Raw genomic sequence first — 16,392 nt, forward strand, 5'->3', positions numbered from 1 at the left:
AAGGCAGATCAATTTGTTGCTAAAAGTTGCTAAATGACGTTGTGACGTCATTGCGCTATGACGTCATTACGTAATCGCAACGCAACATTACGCCATTATGTCATACGTATATTATTTGAAATGCTAATTTAGATTTGTTTGTAAAAAAAAAAAAAAATATATATATATATATATATATATATGTGTGTATACATACATATTTGTAAAAGTAATACAGACACTTTTTCATGATCAGATTTTTTCATTTTTAAATACAACATTGATATTGTACAGTTAAACACTTTACAATTACATTTAATGTAGGCTATTTTCTTATCAACCAGTGAAACATGAAATGTGTTTTTGCCAAAAATGTGAAATGCGTGCTACTGCTGCTGCTGCCGCCTGCAACCTCTGTGCCTGGCTATATAGACCTGTAGCCCCGCCCCTGCGCTCGTTGTCTTTTGTTTTCCGGTTTTCACAGCGATTTCCACGTTTACACAGCGATCTTAAGGAATTATGAATGAACCGCTCTGTCTATTTAGCTAGCTTGTACGTGTGTTGTTTGGATTAGAATCACTTTCCAAAAGTTGCTAAAAGTTGCCAAATAAATGAAAAAAATTGCTAAATTTGTTGCTAGGTGCTTTTTGAATAAAAAGTTGCTAGGTTAGTCTGAAAAGTTGCTAAATCTAGCAACAAAATTGCTAAGTTGGCAACACTGATTACGAGGTCACGTGAATTAAAAAAAAAATAATGAAGTGTCCGGATTAATTTTTTTTTTAAAAAAAATACTTGCATATCCCATAAAAAATAAGAATTATCCATTTTGATTTCATGGTTACCATAATTATGTAACCTGTGACTGGACGAATTAGTAAATCCAAACGATTCTTTTTACCCAGCGATGAAGATTCGAGTCACTACGATGAATCAAAAATTTAGTAACATGCGCATGCGCGAACTCACAATGAGCAGACTTCCCTTTCCGGTGTGCCTAAAGTCCGCCCTCTGTGAAATGGGTTTGCTGGTGGACTGTTGATTATGTTGACTCACACGTGTTAGAGGCTTTTCTATGTTTTAAAAGAGACTCATATCGAATCAACATTTATTCCCCTTTGTGTTTAATGTGAGTTCTGTCTGTTTTGGACAGACTTATCTGGACCCTTCGCTCATCTGTGATTGTTCATTTAGAAACTCCAGCAGCATCACCAGTGTTAGCAGCCCGTCAGCTAACAGCAGTTAGCAGGGTAACATACCGGTTTACTCTCATCTAAGGGTCACTGCGCACTGAAATGTGACAAGTACCTAGTTTGTGCAGACGTATTACCTTCTTTAAAGTCAGCGAACTGGAATTGGACGGATTTATTTTACATTACGAGCTTTTCTTTCACTATACCTCATTGCATACATCATGGGGGCTTACTTGTCTCAACCCAACACGGAGAAGAGCACAGGCAACGGCGGGGATAAAAACATGACCTATGGGTACGCGGCCATGCAGGGCTGGCGAGTGTCTATGGAGGTAAACACACACACTTTCACCGTTTCATTCCCTCTGCTGCTGTTGTGTGTTTCTGTTTTGTTATGTGTGTGAGTGACGTGCGCGAATTTTGGCGCCAGTGAGTTCAGAGTGACTCCCGCCTCGAGCTCTTTCTAATGCCTTGTTTTGTTTCCTAGGACGCGCACAACTGCATCCCAGAGTTGGACGATGAAACCGCTATGTTTGCGGTCTATGATGGGCATGGAGGTAAGCTGGTAACGTGCACAGTGTGTGTAAGAGCTTTTAAAGAATGAGTTTACTCAAAAATGACATCTGTATTTTACTCGCGCTCAAAGTCGTCCCAGTCTCCTGTTTATTTATTTAAAAAATGATTTCAGTGCAGCTTTGTTCCATATGCCTGTTCATAGTGATAATGTCTTTTAAGCTAAAAAAAAAAGCACCATATACACATACAATAGTCCATATATGAGCGTTTTGAGCAAGAGGACTTGAAGGTTTAGGCTGCATCCGAAATCGCATACTTCCATACTATATAGCAGGTGAAAAACAGTATGTGACAAAAGTACTCATAAAAGAGTACGCATAAAGTACTTGGATGACCTACTACTACTAGATTCTGAAGTGTGCATTTCGATGGACACTTTACTATCCCATGAGGCCATGGGAGAGGATTTGTGAATGGAGGAAGCCATGCAGCTGACATTGGTAGGCCACATGATAATGACCAAATGGTGAATGTAGTATGTCCGGATTTCATTCATACTATGTACATGTATACTATATAAAAAATACTTTTTTAGCGGTCATGAATTACTTATTCAAAATAAGTACCTACTCGAGAGTATGCGATTTCGGACGCAGCCTTTGTTTACCCAAAAATGAAAATCATACTCGCCGTCATGACATTCCAAACCTGTATAAATTTCTTCGCTGGGACATAAAGATAATTTGAGAAATGTGTTTTCTTTTTTCCATACAATGGAAGTCAGCGGTAACCAAAATAGTTTGGTCGCCAACGTCATTCATACATGTTTGGAATGACATGAGGGTGAGCAAGTGATAGTTTGAAGTTTTGGGAGAATAATCCCTTTAAAATTAAGTTATTCACTTAAAATCTTCCCCTGTGCTGAGATGTAGGCAAAAGGGCTGCGTAATTATTATTTTTTTTTTTGGTGAACTCTTCCTGAAAGAGGCAAAAATCCATTTGATAATATTAATGATATAAATTAGTGAGAATCTGTTACTGTTTCCTCCAGGTGAAGAGGTTGCTTTGTATTGCTCAAAGTACTTGCCTGACATCATTAAAGAGCAGAAGACATACAAGGATGGCAAGCTGCAAAAGGTAACACTCACCTTTTACAGTTGTATATTCATTTGGCATCTGGTATAATAATCCTTTAACTTGCATAAGCCCGCAACTCTGGTGCAAAGAAAATCTGTTTCTGCTTTTAAGACATTATGGTAGATTTCAGATGTGCAAAGCCAGTAAATATGATTTAAAGGCTTTTTAAAGTCTCTTTCATTCTGTTGTTGTTATTAGTCTCTCATTAATCATATCATGATATCTGAAAATGGCTATAATCACTGACCTCATCTTTGTGTTCGTCTTGCTTGCCTTCATATTCCCAGGCTCTGGAAGATGCGTTCCTGGCTATCGATGGCCGAATCACCACAGAGGAAGTCATCAAGGAACTTGTTCAGATAGCTGGACGTCCTCAGGAAGAAACAGAAAAAGTAGCAGATGAAGATGATGGTTAGTGTGAGGGTTGTATATATCACATATTGGCCCTGTTTAAACCTGGTGTTAAGATTCGATTTGGTCGATACGATCACAAGTGGACGACGTTAAATACAGGTGTAAACAGGGTCTAAAACGGTTTGAACTGGTCCACTTTCAACCACTTCCAGAGATAGTTGAAAACACATTTGACCGGATTGCTTTCATGGTTTGAAGATGAAAAATGTACCAAGCACAATGTTCTCTCACCACTCCTGATTTCTAATGCACATTCATAGTTTCAGTCTATCTTTTGGAAATGGAAGTATTTTGGTTTCCTGTTTGATGGATGAAGCTGGAGGAAATATGAATGATAGACAAGTGTAGCTTTTCATTATATTTTTCTTTTTATTAATGTTCATGTTATTAATGTTATTTCTGAATGAAACATCTGGTCATGCTTCGCAAAGTATAAGGGTGCTTTCACACTGGCACTTTTGCTGCACGCTCTGGTTCATTTAGCGTCATAGTTTGGACCGTTTGAGTTGTTTAGACGTGAATGCTGCTTTCTCAACTCTGGTGCGCATCCGCAAACCACTCCTGATTCCACCTTATATGAATGCAATCGTACTAAATTGCACGTGTAAACCACTATGGATGTGTGAATAGAAATATTTTTCACACCAAAAAAAGACACTTGTGTTCTTTAGAACATTTGCGGCAGATAGACGCAAGTTCTGTAGTGTTAATGCTTTGAAAACAAAACCAACGGTTCAAAAATCTAAGTATAGAAGTGAGGTGAGCAACACATTTTCCTCCCTTCTCCTGTGTCAATGTTACCTAGAAACAGGAGTAAACAGCTGATGCTTTGATGCAAGCGCACCGGTTTGGAACAAAAAAATACAGTGTGATCTATTGCTGGGTTATACAGCGAATAATGTATATATATGTAAAGAATTGAAAGACATGATCTGGATAGAACATATTATGGTTGCAAAATATATAGAAATTGTTTACTGCTAAAGCAACACTAGTTAAAAAAATATTATCTAGACATTGTGACCACTTTTTAATAAATAAACACAAAAGGAATATTTAAAATCAAATTAACTTAAATGTACCAATATGAAAATTAAACAAAAATTGTAATCTTCCTACAAAAAGTGGTTGCTGCATTTTGAGCAGTATTGAGTGAATTCTGACTGGCTTCAACACTTCTGATTGGCCATTGCATTCTGGTGCTCAACAGACGTGTCTGTGATTGGCTACAATTCTCAACGCTGCAAAAATACATTGTAAATAGAAGTGTTTTATGCTTTTCAGAGCACAAACACAAATATGCACTGGAAAGTTTGAAAGCAGCTGCATATCTTTGTGAGAGAATGTGAAATTGGCTTACTTGTATGCTAAACTTTTAACATTATCGCGAAATTCACAATATTCCCTTATCTTTATCGTCAGCAAATATCATGATAATGTTGATAATATTATTCAATGTATCGCCCAGTCCTAGTGTGAACAAAATCCAGTTTTGAACCAAGTGTGAAAGCACCCTAAGTGACATAAGCAATTGCAGTGTGTATCAAATGCATGCACAGCTCAATTACTACAAGTTAGCAAAATAAACTGACATCCATGCTCCTCTCTCTTGTCAGTTGATAATGAAGAAGCAGCTCTGCTGCATGAAGAGGCCACCATGACAATCGAGGAGCTGCTCATCCGCTTCGGACAGAACCAAAACAAAAATGCCAAAAAGCCGTGTCCAGATGCGCCTAAAGAGTCTGAGGATGGAGAGAAGTCTTGTGCTGAGACGGCGATCAACGGCGAGGCAGAATGTACGGCTTCTGAGGCCGGCAGCAATGGGAAGCAGAAGGCAGCTGGTGCGGGAGATGTGGCTGAAGGCTCCAAGATGAGGGCCTGCCGAAGAGCTGCTGCTTCCGGCTCCGCTTCGGCTGGGTCCCGTGAGAAGTCTGGCTCAACTGGGGATGCTGGTCCCTCATGCTCCTCCTCTGCAGCTCCTGCTCCTGGAAGTGCCAAGTCCAAGTTTTTCGAGGACAGTGAAGAGTCAGAGGAGGGAGAAGAAGAAGAGGAAGGTAGTGAGGAAGAGGTGAGGGGACACATTTAGCAGGACTAGCACATTTTAACAATTCAGGACTAGGTTTGTATAATGGCCAAGCATCTGGGTTACTTGCACTGCAGGTTCAATCTGGAAACCAAAGAGTAAGGGTCAAGTTTATCCATGTAGCGCCTTTCACAATGCACATCGTTTCAAAGAAACTTAATGGAAAATAAATGGAATATGTAATTGTATATTTTGAAATTTACAAAAGTTTGCCTCATTATCTGTTACGATCAAAAGGACTGCAGTGAGGAGGATGGTGAGAACAGCAGTGAGAATGAAGAAGAGGATGACACTGAAGAGGGGGAGGAAGAGGATACTGATGAAGAGGAGGAAATGTGCCTGCCAGGCATGGATGGAAAAGAGGAGGTTAGCGTGTCACATGACCTCAGATTTAATGTGGGAAATATAGGCTGCATCTGAAATCACATACTTTTGAATAAGCAATTACTCTGCGAAAAAAAAAAAAAAAAGTATGTTCTATGTGGTATGGATGTATAGATTATGAATGTAATCTGGACGTACTACATTCGCCATGTTGTCATTGTCATGTGACCTACCGCCGTCAGTTGCATCGCCTCACTGTCATTCACAAATCCTCTCCCGTGGCCTCATGGGATAGTAAAGTGTCCACCGCATGCACACTTCAGAGTCTCGCTGGAAGTAGTAGGTCATCCAGGTACTTTTTGCCTACTCTACAAGAGTACTGTGAATTTGGATATACTACTTTTGTCACATACTGTTTTTTGCCTACTATATAAGGAAGTATGCAATTTCGGATGCAGCCAGAGTGTTTGTTCATGAATGTAAGAGTTTTCTAATGGTTCTGACCTCTTTCTACTCTGAATAGAAGTTCAAATGATGCCTTCATGACCTTTTTGTTCCTTTGAAACTTGGTTGCTGTTGTTTTTTCTGTGGAACACATAATTATATTTGGATAATTCAGTGAAATTCATTGAGTTCAGATCCCCCCCCCCCCCCCCCCATACATCCAACCCCCAACTTTTGTGTTCCACAGTGAAAAACAAGCATATTTTTTGGATTAAGTAATTCTTTCTCATGTGAATGCTTTGAAAACTTGAAATAAGATGTGTAAGGAGGAGTGGATCGTACAACCTTGTGACATATGCTTGAATGCATGGTTTATTTACATTTTTTCATCCGTTCTGCAGCCAGGCTCAGACAGTGGCACCACAGCTGTTGTAGCTCTTATTCGTGGGAAGCAGCTCATTGTGGCCAACGCTGGAGATTCCAGGTGTGTGGTGTCTGAAAAGGGCAAGGCGGTGGACATGTCCTATGACCACAAACCAGAGGACGAGCTTGAGCTGACCAGAATAAAGAACGCGGGTGGGAAGGTGACGATGGACGGACGTGTCAATGGAGGCCTGAACCTCTCCAGAGCTATTGGTAACTCTGCTCCTTACTGGCTTATTTATTTACGGAAGTGTTATTTTGTGTATTTCCTTTTTGTTTGACGTTGTTTTCTTGCATCGCTCTAATGGTTGTGTTTTCTTGCAGGTGATCACTTTTATAAAAGGAACAAGGCTCTTCCCCCAGAGGAACAGATGATCTCTGCTCTGCCTGATGTCAAAGTGCTGACTCTCAATGAAGACCATGAGTTTATGGTTATTGCCTGTGATGGCATCTGGTAAGACGGACAAAAATAACTAAAAAACATGATTTCATGAGTTTGTTTTTTTTAGTTGTATTAAATATTCACAATGCATTAACATGCTTTTGAAGTTGTTAATTTGAGTGATCATGATATTTGTGATTATTTATTATTATATTTATTTACTTTTAGCTACATTATGCTTTTAGTTCTTGGATAAATCATTTGCATGCAATTGGCCATAGTAGCTGTTTTGGTTGAAATTGTTTATCGTTTGGTTGAAATCACTTTTTTAAATGATATTATGATATATAAAATATCACGGAAAAGGCTGAAAAACAGTGCGACTTTGATAACATTGTGCATAACATCTAGGCTTAATGCAGTGGTGTTATTTTAAAGTCGTATAACAATTCTTCTCATTGCAATATGCAGGTCCATATATGTCTCTGCCATGAGAAATGCTGATTTTTTTTGCAATAGTCAAATAAGAACTGTAATGAGTAGCCAATGAATAGATTAAATTGTCTGTGTGTTTATATTTGTCTTTGTGTGTTTAAAGGAATGTGATGAGCAGTCAGGAAGTGGTGGACTTTGTGAATGAGAGATTTAAAACTGAGGCTGGTAAAAGCAGACCCTTATCTGCTATTGTAGAAGAGGTAAGGACTGGGAAAAATGTGTGACTATTGATGTGCCCGAGGCCGAATTTGAAAAGGAGATAATGGATTCTACGGATTCTACTTTTTCTTGCTGGTGCGAATAAATTGTTCGAGGTCGCACTGGTGCCACCACCACATTGCCCAACTGATAAGAGCTGCCTTCAATGCATATGAAAAACATTAAATGGCAAATTAAAAATGAATAAAACGAAACCATGCTACTCTCTTGAGTTGCGCAGCGCAAACCGCTCAGACCAATAACAGACAGTGCAGCACGAGCTCAGAACAGCTTTACTTTCTGGTTGATCTCGAGCACGCAACACTGCTACTACACTATAATCACAAATACGATTTTTATTTTTACACAGAGATTGGTAGATCTATTAGTAAAATTAAAGAAGGTTTGCAGTATACATGCTAAGCAGGTGTAGTGATTAGCTGCATATAAAATGCTATATTTCAACAACATTATGACTAAAATCCGCATTAGATCGGGATCGGAAGTTAATACAAACACTCGATGGTGGTTTAAAGTGAGTTTTTGGTAAAAGGGTAATATTAATCTTTTAAATTGTGTTATGTAGCTTGATGCTAATTGTAGCTTCAATGCACCTGTCATGCCAGGAGTGATTCTATTCTATAAAATAATTTGTAAAAAGAATTCACAAAGTCCCAAGAATATGCTTTTTTTTCTTTTTTTCTAGGAAGACTTCAGATAATAGATTAAAGTAGAGTGGGATGAAAGTGTAGTAGATGGGAAAGCCATATAATGCCAGAATAAAGGCTAATACAAACAGAAGGATAACAATAAAAGGCAAGGCAAGTTTATTTATATAGCACATTTCATACACAATGGCAATTCAAAGTGCTTTACATAGAAGAAATTAAAAGAATAATGAAGTCTTCACGGCAGAAGTGTGAGGACAATAGAACAATAGAACATGAATTGAATTTGAGTTCTCTTTGCCAGACATCAGACTGCAAATAGGTGTTTAAAGGGCAATAAAATATTTCATTAGCATCTTATCAGCCTTCTCTAAAAACTCACGACATGATCTTAGAAAATTCATAGTTTGAGAGATTTGAAATGAAGCATGACCACACTTGTGGTTTCACTTTAATTGTGGTTATAAATTGTTATACTGCATTATTTACTGTCCCTGCCTTTCCAGATTCAGCTTCGGGCACTTCCCTATGTGTGATATTGTTTTTTTTTTGGTCCTTTTCAGCAACATGGCACAAAAATACATATATTGTCAATTAAGAATTCGTTTTAGTAAATCGTGGCCACGTTGAACTAATTTATTCCCGAACAAATTATTATATTGTTTCAATTAAATGGCTAAAATTGTAATATTATTGGACTTTTGTCTTGTCGTTATGACTGGAACCATGAAAAAAAACTCACCAAAAAGTGTGTTTTTCACCATGTAGCTGCTCGACCACTGCTTGGCACCAGACACCTCAGGGGACGGCACAGGGTGTGACAACATGACCTGTATAATCATCACCTTCTCCCCACACCTCGGGAGCACCGTCGCTGAGAGCACCAAGAAGCGGAAGTGCGAGGAAACCACATCCGAGGAAAACGGCAATGACAGCAAAAAATCCAAAACTGAGTAGAAGTGCTGTCGTTGAATGTGCTGATTATTTTGAGGACACCTTCCCCTTTTGAATTCAGACCACTTGGAAAAATTTTAAGAATAGCTCCCTGAGAAAGAGCATTTAAGTTTTAAACCATTCAAAGACGCAAGCAACTAGAACTGTTAAACCAGACCGTTTGTTCTTTTGTTGTTCTGATTTATTTAACAGGCCCGTCTGTAATTGCTAATGGAATGAACAGAGCAGTGTGGTAGCAGAGGTGATGACACGAGTCCGTACTCCTGATGTATCGGTCTCGTCCATCGTACCCTTGTTTATGTACATAGTGTTTTTCCAGTAACCGTCAACTTGATGATTTGTTTTTTTTTGTTTAGTTTTTTTGTAGTGGTTTATTGTGTCAGTAATTGTGACCTTTTTTTCTGAACACCAGTATGTAATTGATCAAATACATTTTTTTAAAAATAACTTGAAAGAGATGCTGGTCTATTTTTTTTTCCCTGATAAAGCCATCGTCCACATGAGAGATAAAATAATCCTGTAGAAATGCTCTGAGATGGTGATTTACATTGACATTCCTTTCTCCCTTGTTTCATGCTTGCAAAACATCATTGATCCTAATGTGTGTAAAAAATGGGCTTCGTTCCTTTGAATCGGAAGGACTGAAGGCTGACATTGGGATCAATGTGAAAGAATTCAGTAAACTGCATTTATAGAGTGGAAGTCCTCACTGCAAAACAAGTTTGCTTTTTTTCATTGTCATGAAGCAGCCATTTCATTCATTAAGGTTTATATACAACGTATTTTGGAATATATATTTTGCTACTTTTTCAGAACATCTTTGTGGGATGTACAGGGAAACGATAAGTCATTGCTCAGAACTACAGCCTTTTCTGTATCAATAAACAAGTGGAGACAAGTACTGTGATGCTGTTTTTCTTGTGGAGAATTGGGGTTTGTTCCAGCATTAAGGACATTTTGTTCCTCTATGATCCGTTTAGCTTTTGGTAATCTGATCAGCAAAAATGCATCCAAATTTTAGCCTATTGAGACGTGATCTGTTCATAATGGGTGGTGTGCTGGGAAAAATCATATCTGATGAGTTTTATTTAAATGTAAATGCTGTGGTCATTATTCCATTGTTTATATGGCCATCATGTTTACATGAGTGTGATATACTTCATCTTACACTGTTGTAAATGGTCTAAAATGTGTATAATTAATAATACATGGACATTTTAGGCTCTAATTTTAATTGAGAGGCTACACTGAATATTTCTACTTAAAAAGAAAAATGATGGCCAGCAGCCACAGCACTTAAAATACACACATAACACTGATAAAATAAAATAATGGACATAACATTCATGTATGTGTAAATATGTGACCCTGGACCACAAAACCAGTCACATTTTTGAACATCATCTGAAAGCTGAATAAATAAGCTCCCCATTGATTATGGTTTGTTAGGATAAGGACAATATTTGGCCGAGATACAACTATTTGAAAATCTGAGTGCAAAAAAAGTTTTAAAGTTTAAAGTTGTCCATTTATGTTCACGATTGTGCTGCGTTCACTCACTAAAATAAATGTTTTATATATTTACAGTAGGAAATTTACAACATATCTTCATGGAACATGATCTTTAGTTAATATTCTAATGATTTTTGGCATAAAAGAAAAATCGATTATTTTGACCCATACAATGTATTGTTGACCATTGCCACAGATATACCCGTGCGACATGTGACTGGTTTTGTGATGCAGGGTCACATATATACAATATGCTGATACACTTTCAAGGAAAAATAGAACTGTAATTTTCTTTCAATGGGATTTCAAACTTTATAAACTGCTTTACATATTTGAATTGTTCTGTTTGCATACATTATAGTAATGCCAAAACGTATCTGCAACTTAAACTACTCTTAATGTATGAATGCCATTACATTAGATTGTGGGTTATGAAATCTTAGTGGATCATGTTAATAGGTAATGTGATTCTCTTCACCTGTGGTCACACTGATAGGACACCAACTGGATAAAAGTCATTGGAAAAACAACTCAGAAAGTAATTTACAGGTCGGACTACAGGCCAGTTGATATTGAAAAAACTGATAAAATACATGATGAGATACTTACACAACTCCAGAAAAATCATTCAGATTCTCTATAGATTTAAACAAAAACTGAAGAACAGACATATTCTACTCTAAGATGTTATTGGTCATGTTAGTCAGTGCTTATATCACTGAGTTGAGCCAGCCTTCATGAAGTGTGAGCATCATTCACCACAGTGGAGCTCTTCTCAGCGTCCCCTCCCAGCAATAGCACTCGGACGTCTGAAATAAATGTTATTTTAGTCAATCTGAGATTGCCTCGCATTTTAAATTTCAAAATCATTTTAAATATGCAATATAATTAAAGAGATAGTTAATTTATAATTTAGAGATTGTTGATATATAAGTGAATAATCTGCATTAATAATTATTATGACAATATGATGATGATGATAACAAATGAGGAATGACATTTTACCTGCATTCGTTTGTGAAGAAATACCAGCTTTTGATTCAGTAACTCAATATCCTGCAATGAAAGGCATGAAATTAATTAGCCAACATTTAACATTCCTACTTTTTTAGAGAGACACATTGCCATATGCTAGTGCACACTTAAAGACCCGCCCACAAAGGACAATAAAGTTCTAAAAAATTGTTCTTAAAACACAAGAATAACAGAGTCCACACCGCACCTACAACGATAACGGCACAGTGAAACGATACCGTTGGAATCACTTTCGGGCCGATTTTTCCCATTAGATGAGTGATAAAAACATCTGAATCCATCCTGCTTTAAAGAGCTGGAGCATTTAAAGTGACAGAGGACAAAACTGCAGCGCTTATAATAAACAGAGCAATATCATCCGCTGGCGTGGACTCTAATATCGTTATCTTTATAGCTATCGTTCTTGGTGTGAACAGGCCTTAAAAGTTGGCAAAATTCACTAATAGCACATGCATGCATATAAAATGTACAATCTGAATCTTCCTGGAAAACAAAAAATGACTTACAGACATATAAGACTTTTTTTCTAATCTAATACAACCTATATGCATAATAGAAAGTGGCAAATCATGGCTCTTTTGTGGCAAACTAAAGCATTTTACACTTGAGTGAGCAACCTCCAGTTTCAACAGGAAATACATCTATACAGGAAAGAAAGTTGTTAGATATAAGATCAGAAGTTCACCTTTGTCATCTTTTCATGGTGTTTTAGCTTGATTTGAGGCAACAGCTCTTCTAATCTTTCAATCTGAAATAGCACCAAATGTGTCATAAATGTTTGAAATTGTCATACTTTGTCACCAAGGTAGTGTTAAACAGTCAACTTGAAGCATCAGTGACTCGCGTCTGAGTCAGACGTCTCACCTGTTTCACAATGTTCTGTAGTCTTGACTTCAAGGTTTTATTAAAAATGGGAATGCTTCTGGGTCTTGGGTTGACTATATTCATAAGGAAAAATAGTGACTTTTTTTTAGATAATATAATAAAGCTTGGGGGGGGGGTTGGATCATTATTAGTTGTCATACCATGCTGGTAGTTTTTAGCCACTTCAAGGATATACGGCCTGTGTAAAAAGAATATGAACAAATTAACAAATTTAAAGTAGTCAATCCAGAAAATATAACATGACTAAGAAAGGATTAACATAATAATCAGAAAGAAATGACCATGACCATCAGACATTAACCAGGTCAAAAATGTATGTCAGCCATCTATGTGGGGTCAGCCCTATGTTCCCACAGCCCTATGTTCCCACGGCCCTATGTTCCCACATTTCTAAGAATTTTTCTTTACCATTTGTCTAAACCCCAGTTACGGGTAGGTTTAGGGGTGGGGTCAGGGGTAGGCCATTTGTGGGAACATAGGGCTGTGGGAACATAGGCACGCTCCCATTTATGTAGGCTATACAATGTATTCTAGCATGTGTTTATCGTGTAATATCTTGTGCATTTAGATCTACTTGAATTTGATAATTATGATTTGAAAATGTAACATTTATTCATTATATTCAATAATTTATTTCAATTGATTGATTCAATTTAATATTTTTATTTAAAAAATATGCCCTCATAAATGTTTTAAAAAAAAGTCCCTGAAAAGTAATTCTAGGGCCCAAATATTGTCCTGTAATAAAAGAAGGGAAATTCTGACAATGGAAATGCCTTTTGTTATTGTTGGCTGAGGCTGACACTCATATATGTAAGTATAAGTGGAAGTGGAAGTATAAGTATAAGCTTATAACGTAGTATAATTATTTTGTTGAATTATTAGAAAATAATGCACACTTTGCTTCGTGTCCGCATTCGGCTGTGCTTTATTTTCTGATAATTCAACGGACAATCAATGGAGTAAATTATTCCGCTTATATTACGGTTACCACACCTCAAAACATTGTTCAGATGTTGTATTTCAAGACATTTGTCAGGGTTTTGTCCTTAAAACTAGTGAGAAATGTAATGTAGCTTTAAAGTTACTAAAGTATTACTGATAAAATCGTCAGAGCCGCGCTGACAACACGTTTCTGTGCGAGTGTGTATCCGTATAGGCTACTGTATGTTTGTGCATTTGAGTGGGAGAGAGAGAGCGGGTGAAAGAGAGTATGGAAGCTTGTTTCTGCCACGGAATAAAAAATAAAAAAGGTAATTGCGACTTTTTACAGTATCTCACAATTCTCACCTTTTTTCTCGCAATTGCGTGATGTAAAATCACAATTGTTGTCACGTGAATGTTCTGTTTTCGTTGTGTTCTGTTTCTGTATTAGTTGATTCTCCTCTGTTCTCTGCCTGTTTGGATACAGATTGATTAGTCCTCAGTTCAGGTGTGCCTTGTTAATTAGCTCCTTCGTTTTCAGTGTTTATAAGCCCTCTGTTTCAGTTTGCTCCTTGTCTTGCATTGTTTGATGTCAGTGTGTTCGAGGTTGTTTCCTGAGTTTATATCTCGCAATTCTGACTTTAACTCACAATTGCGACTTTATATCATGCAATTCCGAAAAAAATGTCAGAATTGTGAGCTAAAAGGTCGCAATTACCTTTTTTAATTGTATTTTTTTAATTCTGTGGCGGAAACAGCTTATATAAGAGAGTATGTGCTTTATGTTTTACTATATTTATTTGCTTGGTCGTTGTCCTTGTGGGTTTTTTTGATTCTTCTGCTGTTGTCGTCTGTAAGGACCTTTGAAATAACTGAAATCATTTGGCGGAGTGATCTGGAACTGTAATGCGGTCAAGACTCAAGACCTGCCTGGAACTACTTTAGCCGTGCGTTTCCATGAAAATAATTGCACACCTTAGAATGTTCATCAACCAATCAGAATCAAGCATTCAACAGCCCTGTTGTATAAATTAATATATTTTTGACACTAGGTAAGATTGTTTAAATAGCCTTACATTTGCTTGCTGTTTGGCGGCATGCAGCAGTTTAATGGAATTAGAGATCCTCGATTGTTTCGCATCTGAAAATTGATTTCAAAATATTTCCGTTTATATAAATATGGAGCAGATAGTAAAGGTTTCAATCACCACAGGAAGTTTGTGCATGTCAAAATACCTTAAGTGTTAACTGAGAAGTGTCCAGTCTGAAAGAATGAGCTAGTATCTGTAAGGAGAGAGAACACCAATTTAATACACATTTTGAATATCAATATCTAACCTAAGAAGTGGTATAAAACGCACTTGTCTTATGGTGGTTACTTTAGCCCCGCTTGGAATGTGAACTTCCCGAAGGGCCGTGACCCTGTTATCTGTAAAATAACTGGTTATGTCAGCACTCATATTTACATCCATGATAGCACACGTACATCACAGAGATGTCTATTTGATGTCTGCTTTTACATCTGAAAGATGGATTTTTTAGAGTGTTTGCTAATCTGATATAATTTCAATAAGAAATTGAAATTTCTATCTACACATCGCTAATCTGCAATGTGTCTCTAAGACTTTTCCTGTCAGATGTTTAATAGACATTTAGAAAACGTCTTTAAGATGTTTATGATTTAGAATGTATGTAAAACTGCCTTTTCTAAGACGTTTATCAGATGTTTGATGTTTTCCAGATTAAGTGCTCTTTAGCAGACATCTTAGAGACGGACCTGTGCTATATCTTTTCCGTGATAGCACACATACATCTCAGAGACGTCTATTTGATGTGCGTGTTTTCACCTGCAAGATGCATTTTTTAGAGTGCAATCTGTCTCTAAAACTTTTCCTGTCAGATGTTAAATAGACATTTAGAAAACGTCTTTTTGAATATGTGTAAAACTGCCTTTTCCAAGACTTTATCAGATGTTTCCAGATTAAGCACTTTTAGCATACATCTTAGAGACGTACCTATGCTATATATTTTACATTTGCATGTGATTAGCATGTCATCATAAAATTGTGCAACAATTATTCAAAGCCATAGTCAAAATAATATCCATTTTTTCTTTCTTTTGTCGTAACCAGTAACTCTTGTTCTTGTTCAACCAGTATAAGTCTTGTGCTGTCAGATGCACCTGTTGCTGTCTATCCATCGCAATACATTTTACAACAGTGGCGAAAGGCAAAGTAAATTATTTCAGAGTAATTCAGGATATTTTATAAGAAATGTTGTACTCTTATTGTAAAAATAATGAAGGTGGCAAAAAGGCAGACAAACGAGGATCTACACTACAGCAAATCTTTTCATGTTGCCATGGCAACCAGGATGCTACGCAGCTGTCCACTGTTTAACTACATGCAATTTGGACAGATTATTATAAAATTAGACCAACCGTTGAGATCAAGCCTCTTGAGGGCAATCCAAATTGTACTACGAATGTTTTCAGTGTTGTTAATAGCCATTGCAGCATAAGTTAAACATACACCTCTTGTACCAGCAGCGTTAACCAGCAGTGTGAAGGCAGATATAAAAAGTACAATATTTTCATAATTAAAGTCAAAATACTAGAAAAAAATTATCAAATTTTAATAATAATTTACCCATTACTAAAACTCATAACGGTAGTCATAGAACAACTAAAACACACTGCAGTTCCAAAACAGTACAGATGAACACTACAGAAGTTGGTTACACTTTATTTTAGTCATTGTTACATGTTACATGCAGTTACTATAGTAATAACTAAAGCATGCAAATTATGCATAATTACATGCAACGGAC

General features: G+C 37.0%; 2 protein-coding genes across 3 annotated transcripts; one reads left to right on the top strand and one right to left on the bottom strand.

The window, feature by feature from the left end:
* The first annotated feature begins 982 nt into the window (after positions 1-982).
* ppm1g (protein phosphatase, Mg2+/Mn2+ dependent, 1G) lies at positions 983-10,105 on the top strand. The gene is made up of 10 exons (XM_084092360.1): positions 983-1,501; positions 1,657-1,726; positions 2,737-2,822; positions 3,110-3,233; positions 4,853-5,304; positions 5,557-5,685; positions 6,489-6,723; positions 6,835-6,964; positions 7,491-7,587; positions 9,022-10,105. Exons 1-10 carry the CDS (start codon positions 1,391-1,393, stop codon positions 9,208-9,210), a joined length of 1,623 nt encoding a protein of 540 aa, XP_083948486.1. The 5' UTR covers positions 983-1,390; the 3' UTR covers positions 9,211-10,105.
* LOC311069305 (uncharacterized protein) lies at positions 9,549-16,121 on the bottom strand. Of its 2 annotated transcripts, XM_084092361.1 has the most exons (9): positions 16,004-16,121; positions 14,925-14,992; positions 14,800-14,847; positions 14,640-14,704; positions 12,780-12,817; positions 12,619-12,692; positions 12,440-12,502; positions 11,725-11,775; positions 9,549-11,528 (listed from the first exon to the last, which is right to left on the bottom strand). In XM_084092361.1, exons 1-9 carry the CDS (start codon positions 16,071-16,073, stop codon positions 11,475-11,477), a joined length of 531 nt encoding a protein of 176 aa, XP_083948487.1. In that variant the 5' UTR covers positions 16,074-16,121; the 3' UTR covers positions 9,549-11,474. The 2 variants fall into 2 exon arrangements, with proteins under 2 accessions (XP_083948487.1, XP_083948488.1); XM_084092362.1 differs by lacking the exon at positions 14,925-14,992 and having other exon boundaries at positions 16,004-16,108.
* Positions 16,122-16,392: the final 271 nt, after the last annotated feature.

The sequence above is a fragment of the Abramis brama genome, assembly GCF_963993115.1.
Source record: "Abramis brama genome assembly, chromosome: 19".
Classification (NCBI taxonomy): Eukaryota; Metazoa; Chordata; class Actinopteri; order Cypriniformes; family Leuciscidae; genus Abramis; species Abramis brama.